Source organism: Symsagittifera roscoffensis, chromosome 8, assembly GCF_963678635.1.
Source record: "Symsagittifera roscoffensis chromosome 8, txSymRosc1.1, whole genome shotgun sequence".
Classification (NCBI taxonomy): Eukaryota; Metazoa; Xenacoelomorpha; order Acoela; family Convolutidae; genus Symsagittifera; species Symsagittifera roscoffensis.
This window is the reverse complement of record NC_087069.1, coordinates 33,624,229-33,646,774: the sequence shown is the minus strand read 5'-3', so window position 1 is coordinate 33,646,774 and position 22,546 is coordinate 33,624,229. Positions and strand designations below refer to the sequence as shown.

General features: G+C 36.4%; 3 protein-coding genes across 7 annotated transcripts in view; 2 read left to right on the top strand and 1 right to left on the bottom strand.

The window, feature by feature from the left end:
* Window positions 1-13,909, top strand: part of LOC134852983 (ephrin type-B receptor 4a-like) — a 36,564-nt gene extending 22,655 nt beyond the window's left edge. The window contains exons 9-16 of the mRNA XM_063868885.1: window positions 7,343-7,755; window positions 9,764-9,949; window positions 10,329-10,564; window positions 10,938-11,107; window positions 11,466-11,610; window positions 11,688-11,884; window positions 12,616-12,841; window positions 13,260-13,909. Of these exons, the coding sequence (XP_063724955.1) occupies window positions 7,343-7,755; window positions 9,764-9,949; window positions 10,329-10,564; window positions 10,938-11,107; window positions 11,466-11,610; window positions 11,688-11,884; window positions 12,616-12,841; window positions 13,260-13,769 (2,083 nt within the window). The 3' untranslated portion in view covers window positions 13,770-13,909. The remainder of the gene's footprint in view (window positions 1-7,342; window positions 7,756-9,763; window positions 9,950-10,328; window positions 10,565-10,937; window positions 11,108-11,465; window positions 11,611-11,687; window positions 11,885-12,615; window positions 12,842-13,259) is intronic.
* LOC134852833 (contactin-4-like) overlaps window positions 1-22,546 on the top strand; it is a 207,828-nt gene that overhangs the window by 73,320 nt on the left and 111,962 nt on the right. The window lies entirely within an intron of this gene.
* The window catches only part of LOC134852832 (NPC intracellular cholesterol transporter 1-like), a 188,775-nt gene that overhangs the window by 110,173 nt on the left and 56,056 nt on the right, over window positions 1-22,546 (bottom strand). The window lies entirely within an intron of this gene.

Below are 22,546 nucleotides of genomic sequence, written 5' to 3'. Positions count from 1 at the left end.
GCAAAGCAACCCATTTTTTCGATGAGTTTAAAATAAAATATCACTAGCTATTAGTAAGTTCTCCCCTCTATTTGTAAAAGAGTCTGCGGTTATTATGAATGAAGTGGGTCGTCCTTCACTGATATTCTTTTTTGATCTCAAGAAGCGAAGTAGACTTATGACTATTATTACTTCCTATTTAATAACTAAGACGGTCTCCCATTTTGATAAATTTTGAAAGCATTTCAAAAACAATTGTTTTTTTTTTCTTTTTTGTGAGTAGCAAATGTAATAATGTGGGACGCCTTTGTTGCTGAATAAATAAACATGTTGTTGTTCAGAGGCTGACTTAATTTCATTAATCTGTTACATGTTGTTTTTACTGTCTAAGACTAGTTGAATTGGAAATAACTGATTATTAACTGGCGATAGATTAATTTAGAATTCATGCTGGTTTTGACTGTGCTTATTTCATGATCAAATTTGGAGAAAAAAATGTATTAATCAACCTGATTGCCTTGATGTAAAACATTTTAACTTAGAACTTGCAAATTGTGCTGATAGTACTGAGTTGTAAATTAAAATTCAAAGGAGAGCAAATATTTTTACTGCTCGAGGCAAATGTACTTGAATTTCAAACATTTCTTTGTCTAATAAAAAAAAAGTTGGCTACTTCTATAATTTTTAACAAAGAATGGATTTTCAGCCTATTTTTAAACCCCGAGGGTTGTATAGTTCCCGAGGAAAGAAAGCGTTTTTGCAAAGACTGCAAAAGAGTTTTGATTTCTTTTTTCGGGTAATTAGTTTTCATGTTCGCGCTGCAAAAAAACTAAGTAATGGAGAAAAAAACATTATTGAAAACGGTTTATTTAGTTTTTCGTTTGTTTTTATCAAAATACAATTTCTAAAAGGTGTTTGCATCGCAAACTGAAAAATGAAATCAATTGTAAATCCCATCCAATTTGCTAGTCATAAAATTTGCAAATAGTGGCACTTCTTTTTAATCACTACTCAATTTGCACAATTTTTTACAGGAAAGAAACCTGAATAATTCATACCTATACAACTTAGTGTAAATAGTGTAAAGTCTCCTTTGATAGTGTAATTATTTAATGTGATTATATTTGGCTATGTTTGCAAATCTCAAATAAACGCCGCGATGTTTTTTACCTCTTTAAAATCATGGATTTTTTTTTGTGAAAAAATTAAGCTATGCTTATGGAAACAAAATAGTGGTTTTCTGTTTTCCTGACAATTAATGAACAAGGGGAACAAAAATTGTTACCAATTATTATTTTTTTATTGTTAAGTTTGGTTTCCTGCAAAGCAGCAAATATTGTGAATTTTGTTTGCAATAGTTATATGTATTGAATTACTTTTAGAGAAGTGAATTGAATTAAGCTTAGTTGTGGCTTTGGAAATTTCAATTATTTAGGAGTCGGATAGAATTGTATTTGATTGAAGGCCGATAAGAATGTGCTGGCAATTTCTGCCACTGGTGTGCTTTCGGAGACAGTTTGCACAGACTCGGGAAGTGTCATGACCAATACACGATAAATTTTCTCCACCACGAATGTAGAATTTTCGGATCTACTTAACAATCGCCCCCCTATTAATGAAAGCAGTAAATTGGCACTGAGCTTTCTATTGAGAATTAGAATTTTGCTGCATTCTGATTGGTCGAAAATGCGTTATTTTATTCTACTTAACAATTCCCCCCTCCCCCTTTCTTAAAAGGGGGGGGGGGAATTGTTAAATAGATCAGAATGTTCCTTTTTCTTCGAAAAAATTTATTAAACTCAGAAAATGTTCAATATTTTTTCAAGAAAAAATTGTATTTCAATTCAATAATTGAATTAAATTGGTTTTTGCAAAAGGGGAAAAGGATTCGTTACTAGGTACCAAAAGGGGGAAATAGTTAAAAATATCCATTTTTCTTATGGATACATACATCATGCAAAGAAAATCTAAGATCTAAGAGTAAATGACCACGAATGTATTTTTTAATTACAAATTATTTAGACTAATGATTAATAGAAGAATGTTTCTTTTGCATGCAGTCCCTAGTTGTCGTTGTCTCAAAACTAGTCACTCCAGTCATATGTCTGAAAGTGTTTTGTTTACATTGTCATCGTAGCCAATTAATTCGCATTATCCGTAATTTTCATGTTTGCATGCTTGTTTGGTTAATCATGCTCAAGTTGATATTAACTAGGCCTGGTATTTTTTGTTTTTTACTATAATAGTACAACGTTTTTATTGAAGCAGAACACGTATTTGAAAGGGGCAGCATCAGCTTTAAACCGAAATGACCCCAACACAAATTCTGTCAATATTTAGTTTTCTTTGACACTGATTGTAAATTGCTCGGTGTGTTATTTGACCGTTAAATAACTATGCAAAGTTCGATTATAAACAAGAATTTAAATTGGACTAGGGTTTGTTTTAGTTGGTTTTTTGTTAATTTGATTCACAATTTGCATGGGTTGCAAAAAACTCGATTTGACATTGAAGTGATCATTTGGAATGCAGCGACCAATTAAGCATGATGAAAACAACCCTCCCTCCAAATTTGACTGAGAGTGTTTAGCAGACTTGACTAAATATTGATTGATTAACTTATGTCATCAGTGATTATAATCAATCATCGCTAGATTTAGAACAACTGTGCACACAAAAAGGACAAAAGGAATAAGAATCTGTGAGCCGAAATGTATAAACTTCATTGAAACGTTTTTAAACCAAAAAAAAGTTGAAATTGTTTCGTGTTACAGGCAAGTTTGAATTGAGTTTTATGGGAACTTGTGCCAAAAAAAACTTAAAAGACTTCACATGAAAGTCAATTTTGGACGAATTGACCTAAGTTGAAGCAATAGCTCGACTCAATTTAATTAAATTAGGTTTGTTCATTTTTCGGCCGATTGGCGTTTTGACCTCGTTAGAACACCTTTGATTCTCTTTGATGTTTAATGGATGATGATTAGTAGCGACCATTGGGTTGCATTTCTACACATTAGAACACCATATTGATTCAGCCAGCAGAATGAGTTGTAACATGCTTTCATGCTTGAGCCATTTGTTGGTTGAAGGATGATGGTGCAAACTAATACGAAATGACGTGCATCATGTTTTTATGTTTTTAACCTTTTTGTGGTAGAAAACAATTAGTTTGATCGCTTGGGTTTTTAGCTGAATCTAACGTCCCAATTTTGTAGATAAACGGGCGTTTTGAATTCGTTTCCAAATGGGTAACTACAATTTCTTTGTTAGGCAGAGGTGAAAATATCTCTAAAATGTGCTGTTTACTGTATGTTTAAAAAGTGCATTTATGTTTTGAACATATTTGATGAACAAAAAGTTTAAAGTGATTCATCACCAGTGGCTTGCTCAGAAATTTTTTGACGGGAAGCATCCGGAACCCCAGCATTACCAAAACTAGACAAAATTTTCTGCGCGGCTGGCTTTTTTTTGGAAGGATATGCCGTATTGTAAGGTTTTGGCGCAAAAATTATAATTTTTTGTTGCCTGTTCCCTTTTAAAATGAGTATATATGGGTAAATAAAGCTCAATAAAATTATATTATTCTAGTTTAGACAGCTTTTAACCTTTTAAACAGTTCTGTGATTTTTTGAACGGCCGTTGTTCAAACTAAAGAATATATAACCAAAAGACTCATCTTCAAAAATTTAAGATTAAAAATTATCTATTGTTTTCTTGTAAATGTGATGTTTACTTTTTGAAACAGCAGCTTTTTTTTGTCTTCATTTTAAAAAATAGCAACTCCCTGTTGGCTATATATTTTTTCCCATGGTTTGGGCTGCGGTCATAGTGCAGTCAAATGTCGTCAATTTAGCCAGTATGGTTTTTTAGTTATCCATCCAGGGAACTGCCTTAAACTGCATGAAATTTCGTAGACAAAATTTATATATTGTTTTTGACGCGATTCAAACCCTACTTTTTATTTTTTCGAAAATTCAGTTCAATTTTCAAATAGCTCCTCAATGGTCAACTATCACGGCGGGGTTTTATGACGTTTTGTTATCCAATATACTATAAAACATGTTCCTGCTAGTTGTGTTTGGTTTTCAAAGCGTCTTCGGAGTTTTGATTGAAAACCACACTTGGGCTTGTTGGCTGATTTTTGCTGCATGGGCTCAATTGGATGTTTGCTGACAATGCCGCATATCTGCTAGGTTTTAATAATTGATTAAGAAACGATGAACGTAGTTCAGTCTCTTATATAGGTCGTGATGATTTATTTAAAGTTTTTTTTTAGGAAAAGATAAAGACTGTTCAGGCTCAATTTTACTTTTTCGCAGTTTGATTTTTGGTATATTTCTACGTTCAGTTCAGTTTTTCTTAAAAAGAAGACAAACTCCACTATCGAACAACAAAAGTGTGAGGGTCACGAAAAACGTGATCGACTTCTAATTCGCAAATGGATTTTCATTATGAGATTTCCCAGCGCAATAAAAAGTTTATCTACTGATCCAGGTTTCCTAAATTGGGTTAATTTTATCAAAAAGATGTCACTCATTAATTGTTCTAGAAATTCAAAAAGCTTTAAGGCCATCTATTTATTTTCTTCGAAAGTTTTTTTTTCAAAAAAAAACAAGTCGGTAATTCTTTTCTGTTTACTTACGTTTTTTTTACTCTTATCCAACGATGTTATGTTTTTTGTCATCTATTTTTTACTCAATTTTTTTTGCATATTTTTTTCATTATTTCTCCTTAGTGAATATATCCATATTCTTAATTAATCATTCATTCGCATGACAGACTGCTTTTTGCAACCCAGATTGGTGGGTTCGTTTGCGGTCTCTTCATTGTTTCCGGTACATTATGTTATGTTATGTTGAATATTTATCATTAAAAGTTGGATGTAACCTTTTTTTCTTCGAGCATTTTTTTTTATTCTGAGAGTTCTACATCGGTCTGTGGGAAAACTTCGTGCGCAAAGAACCGAATACGCGAAAGTGAGGTCAGCCAATCAGAATTCAGTTTTCATACAAGAGCGTTGATTGGTTGAGACATTTCGCGCATGATAATAGCCCCCCATCAGTCCCTAAAGTCAGATATTGTTTACCAGATGCAATTTCAGTATGAATGGTCATTACATCTATCAATTGCTGCATATAAATTCAGTTGGCGCCTGTCGTGTTGATTAGAAACCCGGCTTGAAAGCGCCCTTCGTGTATGTTAAGCATCTACTATTTAATTAAAGTGGGTCTAGCTTAATGTGGCTTGTTTGATCTATCTGATATCGTCAGATGAATGTACACATGCACCCTAACGAGGTACAGTGATTAGTCAATACGTGAATCATCAATTGATTACAAGTTGGGTTTGGGTTCGAATTCACATTGGCTGCTTGTTTTATTTGGTCAATAAGAAACCGATTAGTGATGTCTGTTTTATGCTAATACATGCTTTAAAGTTCATATAAAATCTCTTGCAATCAAAAATTAGCTCTTTTGAAATCGTTTAGTGAAATGTGAAGCTAGAAATGTATCTGGTTTTCGTTTAAAAGTCGGCGGTTACAAAATTTAATCGAGCATGAGAAGTTGGGAAATGTTTTTAGGGTCTTCGTCTAACTTAGACGAGGATCAAAAGACTTGGTTTTAATTATGTTTAAAATGCTGAGCACGAAACCGAATTGTGGTTTCTCAGAGTTTTTTCAGATTTTTTTCTAAAAGTATCTTTTGCCAATTCTAGATCCCACAAAACGTTGTGGTTAAAAAGAACTAAAATTGAAAAAGAGTATTTCACATGTTTAAAGGTTATCTGTCGTCTTCGTTTATCTCCTAAACCTGCTGTTTGCCTAATTTGACGTCGCTTTTCCTATAATTGTTTTCTCTCTCTTCAAACTCGCACAACAATAAATCCCAATTTGAAGACAATCTTCAAATTGCACAATTTAGTTTGGTCGCATGTAGTCTACTGCAAATTTCAGACTGTCAAAACATTTTCCCGTATTAAAAGTTTTATTGCCACCGTAAAGTGTTTAAGCCTTAGCCAAAACAGACTTATGTTTTAACGATAAATTTAATCTAAAAGCTCACAAATAATTGATTGAAAGATAATGATTTTTATTTCGGATATGAAAGGAAAAAGCTTCTAGTTTTAAGTTTAAGACAACAATTTCATGGAATTTTTTCACGATTAAAAATATAGTCAAAAACGGTTTTTGTGATTTTTCGTCGCTCGAATAATTTAACCCGAAAACGTCGAAACTTAAGCTTTGTTTTCGTTTTTATTGTACTGCCCTCAAGGCTTAAGAGCTTCTAAAAGCAAACCACCTACCACGTAAATTGAACTTCATAGGAACTGTTTAGTAATAACTGAGTTTAACGTGGCCCGATTAAGAGTTAAAGTTTATACGTATTGCTGTTGTACCAATTTTGGTGAAGTGAGTTATGCCGTTTAGATTCAGCGTGTTATTTTCCATGATTTGTTGTTATTTGCCCGAGGATGTTTATCTGGGAATCTAGATCCCTTTTCTTGAGGTGGCGGTTTTTCCTTTTTTCTCACTATACTTTACCAGGAAAGAGACTTGCAGGAAAAACTGACAGTTTTCTTAAATTCATGCTAGCCGAATGTGAATTTTAATGATTCATCTATCTTGTTTCGTGCGAATATCGAATATATCAAGTTCTTTTGATTTTTTTTGTTTCTAGCATTTAGAAAGGGATCTTTGTAAAAAGAATCAACGGAATTTAAAAGCACTCAACTTCGAAAAATAAATCCAATAATCATTTTATCGTGAGCTTTTTTCAGCCTTACAAAGAGGCACTGATAATTCATTTTGACTTTTACTTAGAGATGTCTAGAAAATTACATAATTTCAATTTACCCAATTTGAAGTCATAAAATTCTATCCTTGGGCTGGCTATTTTAATTTCGTAATATGGGTTCTTTTTTCGTTTTCAGATATCAAACAAAAACGATAAGCTCAATTTTCTAATTTTCTATTTGGGTCATTTTTGACAGTGAAAGAGCGAATGTTTCTTTGATTCACCTGTGATCGATATTATGAAAATTAGCTCTGAGTGAAATTGACCCAAAAGGAGACTTCTGTTATCTTTTTCTGACCTAAAAGTGAGTCGAGCTAATTAGGACCACCAAACAGCGATTTGATGTGAACTCTTTTCAGGCATATTCCTAATTAGAATTTGAGAGAAAGAAACTTGGTTTTATTGGTGGTATTTTTGGGTTGAAAACATCTATGAACAATAAAATCTACTTGTTTAGTGAAAAGATGCGACGCAATTGCATTACGACGATTTAAGAAAAAGTATATTTTTTGAAATAAATTGATCCATTGATGGATAAGGTCAACTTGTAATTTTTTTTGATGTTTCAGGAAGTCTCGCAAGTCCAAATACCTCAACGAAGGTGGCCAGAATGGTTTCATCCCCCCACCCGGCTCAGGAGGTCCCTTCCGCAGCAACCACGAGTCCATATATCTGTCTCAACAGGGGGGCTGTGGCATTGGGGGAATGGGCACTGCACTTGGATTACACCCCCACGGGGGTTACCACCAGCTGAACAACAACCCAAATCTCACCTTAAGTACAATACTATCTCCCCACACAGCTCCAGGGGGCTATCTGATGCAAATGGGCACACTAGCGGGAGCAGGCTCCTACGATAACGATATTGAAAATAATTACGATGATCTGGACACTTTCCAAAGGGAGACAGGGGCTCCCACTAATTTCATCCAGAATAACATTCTGAAGAGCCAGTTGTCGTGTAAAGAACAGATCGGGAAAGGTATGTGTGTCTTTTAAAATAGTTAATTGCTAAAAGAGCTTTTTAAAAAGCATTATCAAATCGGAACATAGACTTGTTTCCAGCTAAACAACTTGTCTGACAAAATCACTGAAATATTTGATAGATTGGTATATAATCAATTAAAATAGAGTAGATGGTTTAATTCTGCCCTTGTAGCAGCGCTAGCTTTGGTTTCTACGACGAAAAGGTCCAGGGTTCGAATCCGGCCAGAACCGCTCCTTTTTTCACATTAAGATTTTCCGCTTGAAAAAAATAGGAGTAGCGTTTGTCTGTTTATTTTATCGGATTTAATGCAAAGCAGGATTTTTTTTGATAAACGATTCTGGGGGTTTTTTTTCAAGGTTTTCTTTCGCTTTTTATTGTCTTGTTAGGCACTAAAAAGCAATGAATGCAGTGGAAAGGCTTCTTTTGAAAGTATGATTTTATCAGATTGGAAAAATTTGTAGAAAAAAATCCAATTTCTGTTGTTCCACATTCCTTTGCGTGGTTTCTGTATGTCAAATGAGCTTTGATGATGTTTGTCTTGCAAATGATGCGAAGCTTCGGTTTGCCTCTGTAAGATGTCGCTGTCATAATTTGAGATATTGTCTGTAACTTCTTGAAAACGTGGTGGCACTCCCAATGAAATTTTATTTGACGTAAAATGATTTGGCGTCGGATATGTCGGCTTAGTAGCTTCATTTAGTGTCATTTGTTGGGCCAAAAAACTACACTGCGAATTTCGAGCTTCAATTTTTTCTAATGCAATATTTTTTTTAATTTTTTTTTCCGACCCAAGTTTTATGGTCTTATTACCGCTTTGCAAATCAAGTTAGGATGTTTTTTCGAAATTGAATTTTATCCGAGGCAAATTATGATATGAAAACTTGCTAGATGTAGTTTTTTATATATATTTTGAAATTTGTCGACTTGTTATTTCTGGCTAGCGCTTGCCATGCTATGATTGTGATGGCGAAAAATATATAGAAGTGGCCTTTTTGGCCTTTTTTTCTCAAAAAATTGCCTGCGGCGCAACAAATTTGGTCAAACTAGAGTCATTATAGTAATTAGAGTCAATTGTGTCGACCTAAAAAAAAGGTCGACAAAATTTTAATTTTTTTTTGAAAATTCGCCCTCCCCCCTCGAGAAATTCCTAGATCCGCGCCTGTCTCGAACAAGTCCTTCTAGTTTCCAAGGTTGATGAAGAGTCGATGAACTTAGTAAACACTCTTATAGAGTTCTTGGTGATTTTTTTGTTCGTTTTTTTTTCTGGAAAAAGTCTTAAAATTTCTTCACGCTCAAATTTGGTTTTTGCAGTTTGACTTATGGTTTTTTGTAAAGACTAGAAAAAACATAATCTACTTCTAGTTGCAAACGTGGAATTTAATTTTCAGATGTGGAATAAAATTTTGACCTAATAATTCAATTTTCTCAAATAAGGTTAGTTTTATCATAAGTTTTTCTTGAAATTCAAGAGCTTTAAGGCCATCTATTCTGAAATTAGAAAGTTGAAGTTTTTTCAAAAAAAAACAAGTTAGTATTTTGTTTTGTTTTCATACGTTTATTTACTTTTTCCCCAACTGTCTGTTAGCTATGTTTACTGTTGAATAATTTCTGATATTGATTCGTTGCGATCTTGCTTTGAATTCTCAGATGTTGGTCGAAATTGTTTTTAATTGCACATTTAGTAATTTATAAGGGGCATAAATTCTGAAAACGTCGCAGTTATTGTTAATCAGAATCCGTTCGGTAAAATTTAGCTTGTAGGATGAATTTTAGGATAAGAGGAGCTAACATTTATCTTTGGAATGAAACCCATAAAACTATTTAAGATACACTACTTGTAATACTTTTGCCAATAAAAACAACTGGCAAGACTTTATTTTTTATTAAGATCATACAAGGGTCATGATTTGGTTAACATTCTGCTGTTCCCACATCATGCTAATGATAATATATGTGGTAGATTTTGATGGTCGATTTGTTACAATTGCTCTTTACCTTCTAGGAAACTTCTCGACTGTGCACCGTGCGAGGTACACTTACCAGGAGAGACAGGGGGGACCTTTGGGGAGTATAGTGGTGGCTGTGAAGGAGCCATCGGCCGCCTATGCCAGTGAACTGCAGAGGGAGATTGAGATCATGGCACACATTCAACATCCCAATATTGTCACCCTCATTGGAATTGTGCAACGTCAGTTCAGATTTCTAATGTGGCCTTACTTTAGATTGGATGGATGATTTGAATTAGGTTGCTATTTTATTTAGGATATTTATTTTTAAAACATGGACGCGGACCTTGTTTATTCTTTAAATAATTTATTCTTAAATTATTTCGATCAATCTATCCTTCAATACATTTTAGTTCTCTTTCCTGAGTTGCACAGAAGTTAACACATTTTTAGCAACGAATAATTTCATTAAAAATGGATCTCACTTCGCTTTGAAGTTTCGCTCTTACTTAATTCGAGCTAAAGGAAGTTATGCCAAATCCCAAAAACACTTTTGAGAAACTTAAGCTGGCATAATTTTTGATTCTTTCTCTGTATTTATCAAATGGGTCCCATTTCTAGCGATGGTTAGTGGGGAAGCACAGCAGATAGTGATGGAATACATGGAGTATGGATCTCTAGAGCAGTTCCTCCACTCTCACAGACACCTCACACAGACTGCCCATTATCAGGTGGAGGGTGGGGGCGGCGGGGGATTCGAAGGGGGAGTGGGATTGGGACCAGTGTCTTTATTGTGTATGTTGGGAGACGTGGCTGATGCTATGAATTATCTACACCTGAACAACTATGTACACAGGGTAAGTCAGTGCATGTTATTTTTTCGTGTCCTTTCTTTTAGTTCGCCCATCAATGTGTAATTGAAGCAATCAAAACAAAAAAAAAACAACTGGAATAAACTTCTATATGCAAATTAGGAATTGGTTTGAAACGATTGCGATTCAATTTGCAATTTTTTGTCAAGCGAATTAGAGTAAAATACGACTTAAGACGCTGGAATCTTTCGTCGCAATTTTTTTAAAAGCTTTTTAAACTAGTACTTGAGAGTTTAATCGGCAACTTTGTATCTTTCGTATGGCGAAAATTTAACCGGATTAAAAATGACGGCTTTTATGTTCACTTTCTTTTTTACAGACTTGCGATTGTAACATAATTCAATTTCTCTCTTTAAAGGATCTAGCCGCCCGTAATGTGCTCGTGGGCCGTCAGAGGGCGTCCACTCCCTCCCCCACCCGACCGAAGGAGGCTCTCCCTGTCACCTGTAAGCTGTCTGACTTCGGACTCTGTCGCTCAGTTGACAACTCAGAGGGACTAGTCTACGATTTCCTCAATTCAGCCAATCGGTCAGTCAAATCTTTTTGCTGTTGCCTTATGTTTTATCCAATATGGGGATTCTTCATTCGAATCTGGATCAATTATCTGATTTTGGTTGACTGTTTGGAGAAAGCGATGAAGGTTTTTGGAACATTGAAAAGCCGTGTTAAAAGCTTTTGTTAAACCAATTAAAATGCTCACAAGGTCAAGCTGATATGGTTTTCCGAAATATATTCATAAATCCATTTCAATAATGTAGCTTCATTCCATCTATCTAGTTTATTATCTTAGATCACCTGTAAGAAATCGCGCTCGCCCTAATTAAACAACACATTGAGCTTGTAAATTCATGATTAATTGATGTAACTGTACTTTTTTTGGCTGCAGACTCCTACCTGTGCGCTGGATAGCACCCGAAGTGTTGGAGTACAAACTGGCCACGTTTGCGGGCGATGTGTGGAGTTTTTCCATTGTCACTTGGGAGGTGTTCAGCTATGGCCAGAGACCCTACTGGAAGTGGGATTCCGCCAATGTGAGCAGTCGTCTTAAATTTCAAATTCCTGGAGGAAGCTAACCCTGGTAATGAATCTTTATATCTTTTTGAATTAGATCATGAGTGCAGTTGAGGATGGATACCGACTGCCAGTGCCTCCCGCTTGTCCCCTGAGTGTCTATGAGGAAATCATGAGTCCCTGCTGGAGGTCAGACCCCACCCAGAGACCCCTGTTCGCAGACATTCTTCCTCGGATCCAGGAGTTCCTGGAGAACTCGGAGGAAATGCTAACGAATAACTACCTCAAGCCATCGTTAGTAGAAACTTCCGTGATGTTGCCATGCAGTATTATTACTTAACTTTCATATGATCTCCAGTTCATTTTACGACGCAACATTGTATTCGGGTGTGTTTTAGTTTTTTTTTTGTTTTCCACGCAAAATCAGATACCACAACTAAATATCGGAGAGAGTTGAGTGATATATCATACTAAAGCTCTTTTAGTCGTGATTCGAACGAATAAAGAAATTTTGAAAAAGTTTTCCTAGTGTTGAAAAAACTGGTTTGAATTTTTTTTTTAATTTTTCGTCTAAATTCGAGTGAGTAAAGCGAGCGAGCACGCTTATTTATGCTTAATTTAGGCCGTTGTCTATAGATTTTTTATGCTCAATTTTAATTTTACTCAAGTCAAATTAGTTTTTAGAGATTTTTAATGCCATTTTCGGTATCAAAAATTTCCAAATTCAAATAATTTTGCACAAAAAAAAGATTTTTTTTTCTTTTTTTTATTCTAATCATTTTTTTCAAAATCTGTTGTCCTGTTTGCCTATAATACTATGACTGTCAAATATGCCTTAATTATAGTTTTACGTCGGATCCTTTTATGACACCACGCAAAAAAAACTACACTAATTTAAAAAAAAAAGAATTTTTTTCTTGTAGTTTTTTAAAGAATATGGTCGGAACATTCTGTGCTACTTGCACAGTAATCGACTATACTTGTTTGTTTTAGATTTTAGATTAATGTTTTTTGTTTGCTTCCAGGAACTTCAACCCGTTCCACCAGGAGGCTAAGGAGTTGGTGATCAACAGTGAGAACAGTGTGGAGAGGTGGCTGAAACTTCTCAAGATGGAACAGCACTGGTCCAAGTTCAGAGACAGAGGCCTGCTCCAGTTGACCCAGCTGACTGGACTGAGTTACATCCAGTTGAAGAAGGACCTGGAGATCCAGTTGGTCGGCAATAGGAGGAAGATTATCCAGTCTATAGAGGTGGGAAGAATTAGAAACATCACATCAGTTGTTTACTCGTTGGGCAGTTTACAAATATTGATGAAAATAAGAATCATACATCGATGTTAAAATTGTATTATTGAGAAAAAATTAATGCAGTTTAATCATAGAAAAGTTCAATATCGGTAGAAATGATGAAAACATAATCAGTGATTCTGCAACGCTATGCACTTACTTACTTACTTACTTGCAGGTTTCTGTATCCACCTCTTCTTGAACTTACATATATGGATACGAAGTATGTTTGAGTGCGAATTTGAATTGTCCACAATCAGACAATGTGAACAATCGTTTTTTGTATGCTTTCACGGATGCAGCAAAAAAGAGCGACTATGTTTCAATCGTAGGCACGGGCATTAAGTTCCACGTTCGCTCCTAATTGATTATCGATTTTTAGGTCATCCGGGAACTGCAGAATGCAAGCGCCAACTCATCACACGCCGCCGACAACTCTAAAGTACAGCCTCCTAAGTGTCACCCATCCAACCCAAACTCCCCTCATCAACATCAAAACAACCTCGCAATCGGAAACAACAATCATCATAGTCAAAATCATCATAATCAACAACATTCACGCCAACCACCCAGTGGAATCGACGAAAATTTCCTCCCCCCTAGTGACAACAGACGATCAGTCATCATGGGGGAGCAGCAACTTCAGAGTCAGGCAAAGGGGGGACATCAATGGGGATTTTCGCAGCAACCGTTGAACTCCTTTGGTGATGGGGGAGTTACGACGAACGGGAATCATGAATACTCTTTGAATAGCAGTCCTTCTTCTGAGCGACATTCTGACTCGCAGCCGCCACCAAATTGCAATAACAACAACAGTATCAATAGCAGTAAACAACAACAAGCAAAGCGCATTGCAAATGGCAGTGGAAAAAACACGGAAACGGAAATTTGAGGGGGAAAACTTTTGAGCTCGACAATCGTTCTACAGAGATGAAAATAAAAACAAAAGACTATTTTGAAATTTTATAATTTATTACTTTTACTACTGATCTTGTATTACCATTGATAGTCGACCGATCTCTTTAGAGTTAAAAGAGCTTTCAGCAAAATGTTTTGCTATCATGTGATAAGAATTAGGAAGCGACAGTTAGATGCCATTTGGGCTCTATTTAGTTATCCTATATCTTAACATATTGAGAGTCCCTCTGGGAGTTTTTGCAAGCCTGATTAATCGTGAGGCAGTAAATAAGCTGCATCGGTTAATCCGAACAACAGAAGAGGTAAGTCGCAAATTTTCCTTCGACCAGTACGCAGGATCGTGCAAAGTAGAGTCGGCGGGTGAGACTTGCGAGAACATCGAAAGCGACCGAAGAAGCACGGCAGACAAAACCCGACCAGTTAGTACTACTCTATGCAGCTATAGGAGCTTCAGCGGCAGAAGACTAATCCAAAGGCAAGGATTTCAGAGCAGAAATGGTAATTGCCGCTGCTTCAACTCGACAGTTGGAAAAATTTTCAATGATCGTTAAGAAAATCTGACTTCATGAAAATACATTGTCTCCTTTTTTTTATGTCGACCAAATTGATTTTTTTGAGCTCTCGGCCGAAACCACTTTAAAGACCCGAATTCTATCAAACTTTCTGCGCCGCTGACAAATTTTTGTCCCCCCCCCCTAAATCCGCTACTGATAACACATACCGGAGATCTCGAACACCAAGCGGATGTGCACCGGTCGTGCGAACTTTTTTTTGCTGGGCAAACCCGCCGATTGCAAAAAGAAATCACCATCTACAAGTGGATTTGAACGAACTGCCCTGCCCAAAACCACTTGTAGAAAGCAGTTTATCATGCGCTAATTCTCGACCTACCAGAATTAAACAATTTACACGAAGTGAGCGAAAAGCGAAGAAGCAAAAAAATTGATTTGGAGGTGCTATCTTAAAACATCGTTTGGTAGCATCGCCACTGGAGAAAAAATTGAAACCTGCCACAGGCGCATTGCAATTTTCAAAATCTTGTCACTCAAATTATTTTTATCTTAGGCACACAAGGACCCCGAGTCAAACTAAGGGTTGCTTAACCGTTGGAAAATCGAAAAGTTTTTTTTTAATTATGATTTTTTAATATGATTTCTTTTTCTAATCCAATTTCTGGTCAGTAAATTTTTAAACCTGGGCTATTTCTAGTCATAAAACTTTTTTATCTGAAATTTTTCGAAACCGTGTTAAATGCACTTTTCATCTACGTAAACAGTTCGTCTATTACCTTGAAGTTTCAACTATGATGCAGAGAACTTTATACGAATCATAATACACGAGGCAGTAGCGGATTTAAGGGGGGTGGGTCGACCCTCTGCTGACCCAAAGAGTCCCCCTTTATACTATTTTGAGATATCCATTTTGGATGACTGGACTTAAGACTTTTCTAAGGGCGCCTTTGGCGCCAATATTTACTAATTTTGAGGGGAGAGCGCGCGCCGAAAAACCTAATTTTTGGTCAAAATTTTCCAAAAAGTGCATAAAAACGCTTTTTATGGCCTGTTTTTTGAAAAAATTGCCTGCGGCCAAGAAAATTTGGTCAATCCGGGGCTTTATAGTGATTTGGGAGAGCTCAGAAAATCAATATGGTCCACCTAATAAAAATCCGCCGCTAGGTCAAAGTTGTCGCTCTAATATACCAGCTGTCTTCAGTAGCGGATTTAGGGAGGAGGTCGGGGGGCAGACTCTTCCTCGTTCAGGGATTCGACCCCCTGCCGACCCAGGGGGTCGAATTTTTGTGCTATCTCTTTTTGGCGACGGACCCTAAAACTATTCTAAAGGCGCCTTTGGCGCCAATATATACTAATTTTGAAATTTCGAGGGGGAGCGCGCTTCAAACAAAACGCTATTTTTTGGTCAAAATTTTCCAAAAAGTGCCTCAAAACGCAGTTTTTTTTATTTGGTTTTTTAGGTCTTCATAGTGGTTTGGGAGAGCTCAGAAAATCAATTTGGTCGAAAAATGCCAAATTTTATTTTCAAATTTTTTTTGAAAATCCCGTCCTGTTTTTCTGATTTCGATCATTGTTAAAATGATTAATGTTCAAACTTGAATAATGTCTTTTTTGTACGTATTTTGGTATTTGATTTTGTCTCGTTAATTTGATCTGTTTCTTTAATGTTCACTTTATCTTTCACCGTAATTTGCTTCTTAAATTTTTGCTAGAAACAGTCGCGTTGTTCTTTTACGTTTGCAGCATAAAATCTTCGTTTAAAATATGTTCGTTTTCAACAATTCAATATGGCCTTACTGCAAAAATTTTCTTTAACGGATTTGAATAATGGAGTACTTCTTGAGCAGTTAATAAAACAGATCGATTCCCAACAGAATGAAATTACAGAATTAACGGGGTGAGAATGACAGGCTTCTTTACGACAACCATGAGTTGGAAAAAAGAGTTACAGGAGTGGAAAGTTGTTCCTCATTTATTTGTTTAACATTTCATGGAGTGTCAGATGGTGGTGAGTACCCTGTCCATTCAATTGTGAAGATACCAAGGTCAGTAAATATTTCAATTCAGCCCCAGGACATCGTCACGTGTCATTATTTACCAGGGAAGGGTCGAAATTGTCCGATTATTGCCCAATTTTTGTATAATCACCAGCGAGATGCTGTTTGGAATAAGAGATTCAATTTTTGGGATGCTTTAACGGGAAATACATTTCATGTCAACAAACAATTGGCAGAAAAAGATAGGGAAGTTATGAACTACTGCAGACGGGACAAAAATCTACTAACCTCTACTCACAAGAATCAAGTCCAGAATAAAAAGTACAATTCATGTGGTAGATGGCAACCAATTGATAACAAGAAGGATGTTGATATTTATATGGGAAATGATATCTCAGTAACTACTGACAATAAAAAATATACGGATGTTATTCAAAATGCTGCTGATTCCGACGATGTTCAATATCCAAAATCTTATTCTTTTTTTGGGAACTCCGGGGAAAAGGAAAAGGAGCGTGGCTTTTAGATCACCGGATAGTCATGAATCGCAAAATGATATACAAGAGCGGAAACTTGATAAACTATGCTGTTTGGTAGAAAAACTCGTTGAAAGCCACTCTCAACTACCAGTGATGATGTTGTTAGCGATGATAATATGGACAGCAGCGAAGAAAAATATGAACCTGAAAATTAAAAAAGAGTTTTGAATATCAGGAAAACATCTTTTTTTTCTGTGTTAAAGCTTTATTTCTGATTTTAAAAGGATTTCTAATGGGTAACGACGGCGACATACTTTTCTTAAATATTCAATCACTTCGCAACCATCATGACCAATTAAAATTCTTGTTGGTTCACTAAAATGGCAACCATAAGTCGTTGCTTTATGCAAAACTTGGTTAAGTGACAATGATCCCTTGGAACTTTATAACTTAGACGGCTACTAAAAAAGTATTATAGTTAACCGGCAAAAAAGTAGATGGGAGTTTAGCATTTTTCATAAAAGATTAAATTGACTTTTCGCACGAAATTTTATCGAATGAACTAGAGAATGTTGTCTTAACTTTAAGCCTAGGTAGTAAACAGAAATTAAACGTTTGTATGATGTAGCGACCGCCATCAATCAATTCAAAGCAATTCTTAACTCAATCTGAGGATTTACTCGTGAATTTGAATTCAAAACAATGTCAGAACTCAATCATTGTGAGAGATATGAATTTAGATATTCTGGATGTGTCGCGCAATTCTCGATTAAATGAGTAATATAAGTTGATACTTAGTTTTTTTGGATTTTTCATATCAAATAGTGAAGCAACAAGAGAAACCGCATCCAGTTCCACCTGTATTGATCATATCATCAGTAAATATGATATGAGCGTAACTGCTTCAAAAACTTCTTTAAGTGATCATTATGCGCTAATTGCCTCTATTGGACCTTTTTTGGACGATAGTGACAATTCTACGATAGGTCGAAACTTGAAAATCTTGAACAAAAATCAAAATTTTTTGAAATTCTTGTTTAATTTGCTTCAAAATCTCAATAATTGCAGTTTGGAAACAAATGATGACGTGTTGACCGGTTTAACAAAATTATCTCTGGATGTTTTTGACCGTTTTTGCCCCCAACAAACATCACTAAGGAAAAAACACAAAGACTGGATCACCAATGATATCATAAAAATGTGTGAAAAGAGAGATCGTCTTCTTGCCAAAATGATTAAGAAACGTTCACTTGAAAATAGTAATTGCTTCCAAAGTTCAGAAATAAGGTAATAATGGCCTTTAGGCATGCTCAAAGAGACTATCATGATAAGAAAATTGAAAAATGTACATCATTAAAACGAATGTTTCAAGCTTTTAATATTTTTTGTGGAAAACAAAAACCAGCCCAAAAAGAGATTGAACCAAACTTACTTAATGATTTATTCGTCAATATTGGTAAACACCTGAGCAATTCTATGTCACCTGTTGGTCATGCTTCTCAAAAATTAGACCGAAACATATCATTTTTTGAAATTTGTAAAACGGATGAACATGAAGTTTTAAAAGGAATAGGGGCCTTAAAAACTAAAACTTCAAGTGGTCATGATGGTCGTTCAATTAAAATGATTAAATTATGTTCACCAGTCATATATGTTTTCCTGGCAAACATTTTTATTAAATGTATTGATAGTGCTTATTTTCCAGATGCTTGTAAAATTGCAAAAATTGTCGCTTTTCAGAGAAAGAAGGGGACAGAGAAAATCCCAGTAACTATCGACTTATTAGTCTTTTGACAGCTTTTAGTAAAATTTTTGAAATATTAATTTATAAAGGAATGCTAGTTTTCATTAACAAAAACAATATTATAATACCGGAACAGTTTGGTTCTCGCGAAAAACATTCTTCTATCCATGCTATCCTACGAGTTACTGAAATCATGCGAAAAATGATTGAGACAAAAAATATGGGCTTTGCACTTTTTATTGATCTAAGAAAGGCATTTGATACAGTTAACCATTGCATTCTTCTGGAAAAATTATACGCGTACGGCTTTCGAGGAAAATTCAACAAATTGATATCAGGTTATTTGACAAACAGACGACAATTTATTGTTAATTGGAACGGTACTTCTAGGCAACAGGTAATATTGTACGGAATTCCGCAGGGCTCTGCTCTTGGGCCCCTTTTTTTCTTACTTTACATTAACGACATAAATAAAGTTGTTACGAAATCGGAATTCAGTTTTTTTGCGGACGACACTACTATTCTTGCTTCTCTCCCAAGGGCTAGGTTAAATGATTAATTTAAAAATGATTTCCTGAAAACAGATGACGAAATAAATTGTCGATAAACTCTACAAATTGTAAAATGTTACCATTTGGTAAACAATGTTTGGATAATGACTTTTCGCTTCCCGGTGAAAACATAGGATTTACAAATTGTTTCAAATACTTGGGTGTTATCATTGATAGTCAGCCCAAATTCACAGATAATGTTGAAACTATGCCGAAAACTAGGCCGATTTAACAGGAATTATGTATAATTCTCGAAAAAGCTGTTAAAGTTCTAGCTGGCATATGTGGTACCTATAATTTCATATAATCTGCTTGTCTATGGGAGTACTAGCAAAACATATTTAGATCAAATTTATATCTGCCAAAAAAAAACGTTCTACTTCTAACGAAATGATTCCGTTTTATCGCTGTAGGACAAAAACTATGGAAAACTCCTTTTCATGCAAAATTATTAATTGTTTCAATTTTTTGATGTCAAATAAACTCCCACCCGATAAGATCGAAATGTACTCTCAATAAAAGCTGTCAAAACTTTTTAAGGTGTTCAAAAGAAATTACTTTTTAGACAAGGTACAGCTGGTCGACAATTTTTTGTAGCTACTTGTTAGGTTGAAAAACCTGTTCTAGCTAACCTGATGCAGTAAGTGAATACGTATGTATTTCTTCACTGTATCGAATAATTGAATTGAATTAGATACTATTTGATTGGCTTTATTTATTGTGAGTGGCATAGAAAACTTTTTTGATAAGACGGCACTACCCGGGTCCAGGTTGTGGTTTTATTATCAGACGGTAGCGACCAAAAGTTTGCTATTTCCAGACTTTGCGGACCGAGGCAATGTGTCCGCGACCGGCGCGACCGATGGAAAGCTAGCCGCGACCGGCGCAATTGGAGGAAATTTAGTCGTGGTGGTCGAAAAATTAGTCGCGATTGTCAAAAAATTAGTCGCGGCGGTCGAAAATTTAGTCGCAGTATGGTCGAAAACTTAGTCGCGGTGGTCGAAAGATTAGTCGCGGCGGTCGAAAAATTAGATGCGGCGATTGAAAAATTAGTCGCCGTGGTCGAAAAATTCATAAGAAAAACGCAACCAACTTTTATTTTGCAATATGTAGTTTTCATAATTGATATTCGGTTTACCCTGAAAACTTAGTTTCAGTTGCTGAATAATTTATCAACATTGCCCGCTAGTTTTTCTTGAAACACTTTGGAATGGTGCCATACTTGCATGCAATCCCATGCTCTTGGCTGAAATTGCCATTTGAACCTATTCACAGCCAATTGCTTTCCATAAGAAGTGTTAATAAGTTGTGGAAGAGTTTTCACACGCACAATGCAAATTGCTCTATTCACTTTTCCAGAGACACATTCTGGAATCTTGTCAATCCATTGTTTAAAGCGTATCCCAAATTTAACTGAACTGTTTTGGGCTCCATGCTGGCAAGGAAACTTTGTTAATTTGTAATCATTGAAGGCTAGAGTAGCAAAAAGGATTCGTCTGCAAACAGGAACCTTTTCAAAAAATCTTGAAGTGCAACTGATATGTTAATTTTGAGAATAAAATGCACGGCCTACCGACATAAAACCATATGAGTTTCGCTTATAAATGGCTTCAAATTGAATGGCATGATTTTCGGAAACTTTTGTCTGGATGCGCTGGTCAAATTGTCGGGAACTAAAAAACATCATAGAGATCATTGTTAAGAAAGACATTTACTGTGCTCGCGGTGTTTTTACTGAGCTAGGTTGTGGAAGTATGCCTGAGCAGTACTTCATAAACGTTGGTAAGAATGCAAACGTAAAAGAATCAACTTCAATTCAATGCGGTTACGCCAGCCACTGGGTGTATAAACGTGTCACGTTTACTATAACGTTGACCTTGACGGTCATATGACGTTACATACTATAAATATAAAATAACATAACCGTATAGTACTTAGATACTTTAACCTCTACTCCACATCCCCCCTCCGAAACTATTCATTAGCAACAATAGTATCTAGCATAGCACATACAACAACACACAATGATTCTAAGGTATGTCGGTTTAACAGTTTGACAATAGATTTATAACCGTTGGTCATAACTGTCTATCCTTTTTCCCTTCTTCGCTACGTTACAAGTTTTCAAGCTCCTCAAGAATTTGCCGATAATCATTTTTGGTCATACTAACCGCGGATAACTCATCGGCAAACGGACCGCTTGAATCGCCACTCGCAATGATAACGTCAGCCGTGCCGTGCACCATTGCCACCGTCCCTCGTTCCTTTCTAACGCTGGCCTCTTTCGCCGTTGGCATACATCGTGTCTCCTGTTCTCGAGCTCCCTGATTCTCCGGTTGAGTCACCTGGGGATCTACCGCTGCCTTCGGCGTGTCCAAATGAGGTATCTCTCCTCGCTTTCCCGATGCGTTCGGGGTGCTGATTCTAACCCGTAGAACCGTCGGTATCGTTGGGTTTTTATCGTCCTTTCAAATTCGCAGCAATAAGTCTCTATCCGGCTGATCTATCGCAATACGCGTTCTATGTATTTCGGCCTGCGCGATATAAACTAATTTGCCCAAATTAGGACTTCTCCGACTGTTACGTATACGAGCTTTCAGTCTTTGATACAATGATTGAAGGCGAAAGCCATCTATAACGTTTCCTGTCGAATCTGTGGCTGATGCAACTTCCGACGTATGTTTTAAAACCCGCCACAACTTGTCCAACATTTTCCACAAAGTTGCCGGACACGTTCCAGTCTAAACCAGTCACGTCGTCTTGATTATAATTATTTCCCCAGTAAAAACAACACATCTCTCGTTCGAAATAAGTATCTTCAGCGCTTCGTCGTTTCGGAGTCAGGAGCTTGTTTGGATACGCCTGAGTAACGAGTTTTTTCGATTTCTTCCCTGTACTGTTCGCACCCTTAGTGTTGCCCCGTCCTCTTAACCTGTTTATGGTACTGGGCATGGTACTTGATGAAGCCTTTGGTTTCTTTCCCTGTTCTTCATCCAAAGTATTTAGTGCCGGACCAACAACATTCACGCAAGCCGATCCGCCTGCAACCACTTGTAGATATTCGGTCCCCTAAGAACTTCGGTGGCCTTAGGTCTCTCAGTAGCCGTGTTTTATGACGGGTAACCGTCCTATTCTGCTTGGACCCAGTTTCCTGAGTCGTTACCGAACTCGTTTGCGGTGGCGTTTTTTCTCCTTCTTCCTTAATGCCCATTGGCATGACCCTAGGCGACGACAATTCCGCTTCAGTGGACTGCGGCTTATCATTTTCATCTGTTTCATCTCGACCCTTCTCGCCGTAAGACAACTCAATCGGGCTAGCCGAAATGACTGTTGTTTCCGTCCTAAGCGCGCTTCCCTCTCCTGATCTTGAATATGGGAAGATGCCTCCTTTAGTCCATTGAAGTTCACTCGTCGTCTCTTCAAAATGGGGACTACTCTCCGCTGCCCCTTCCGATACCAATGGCTTTG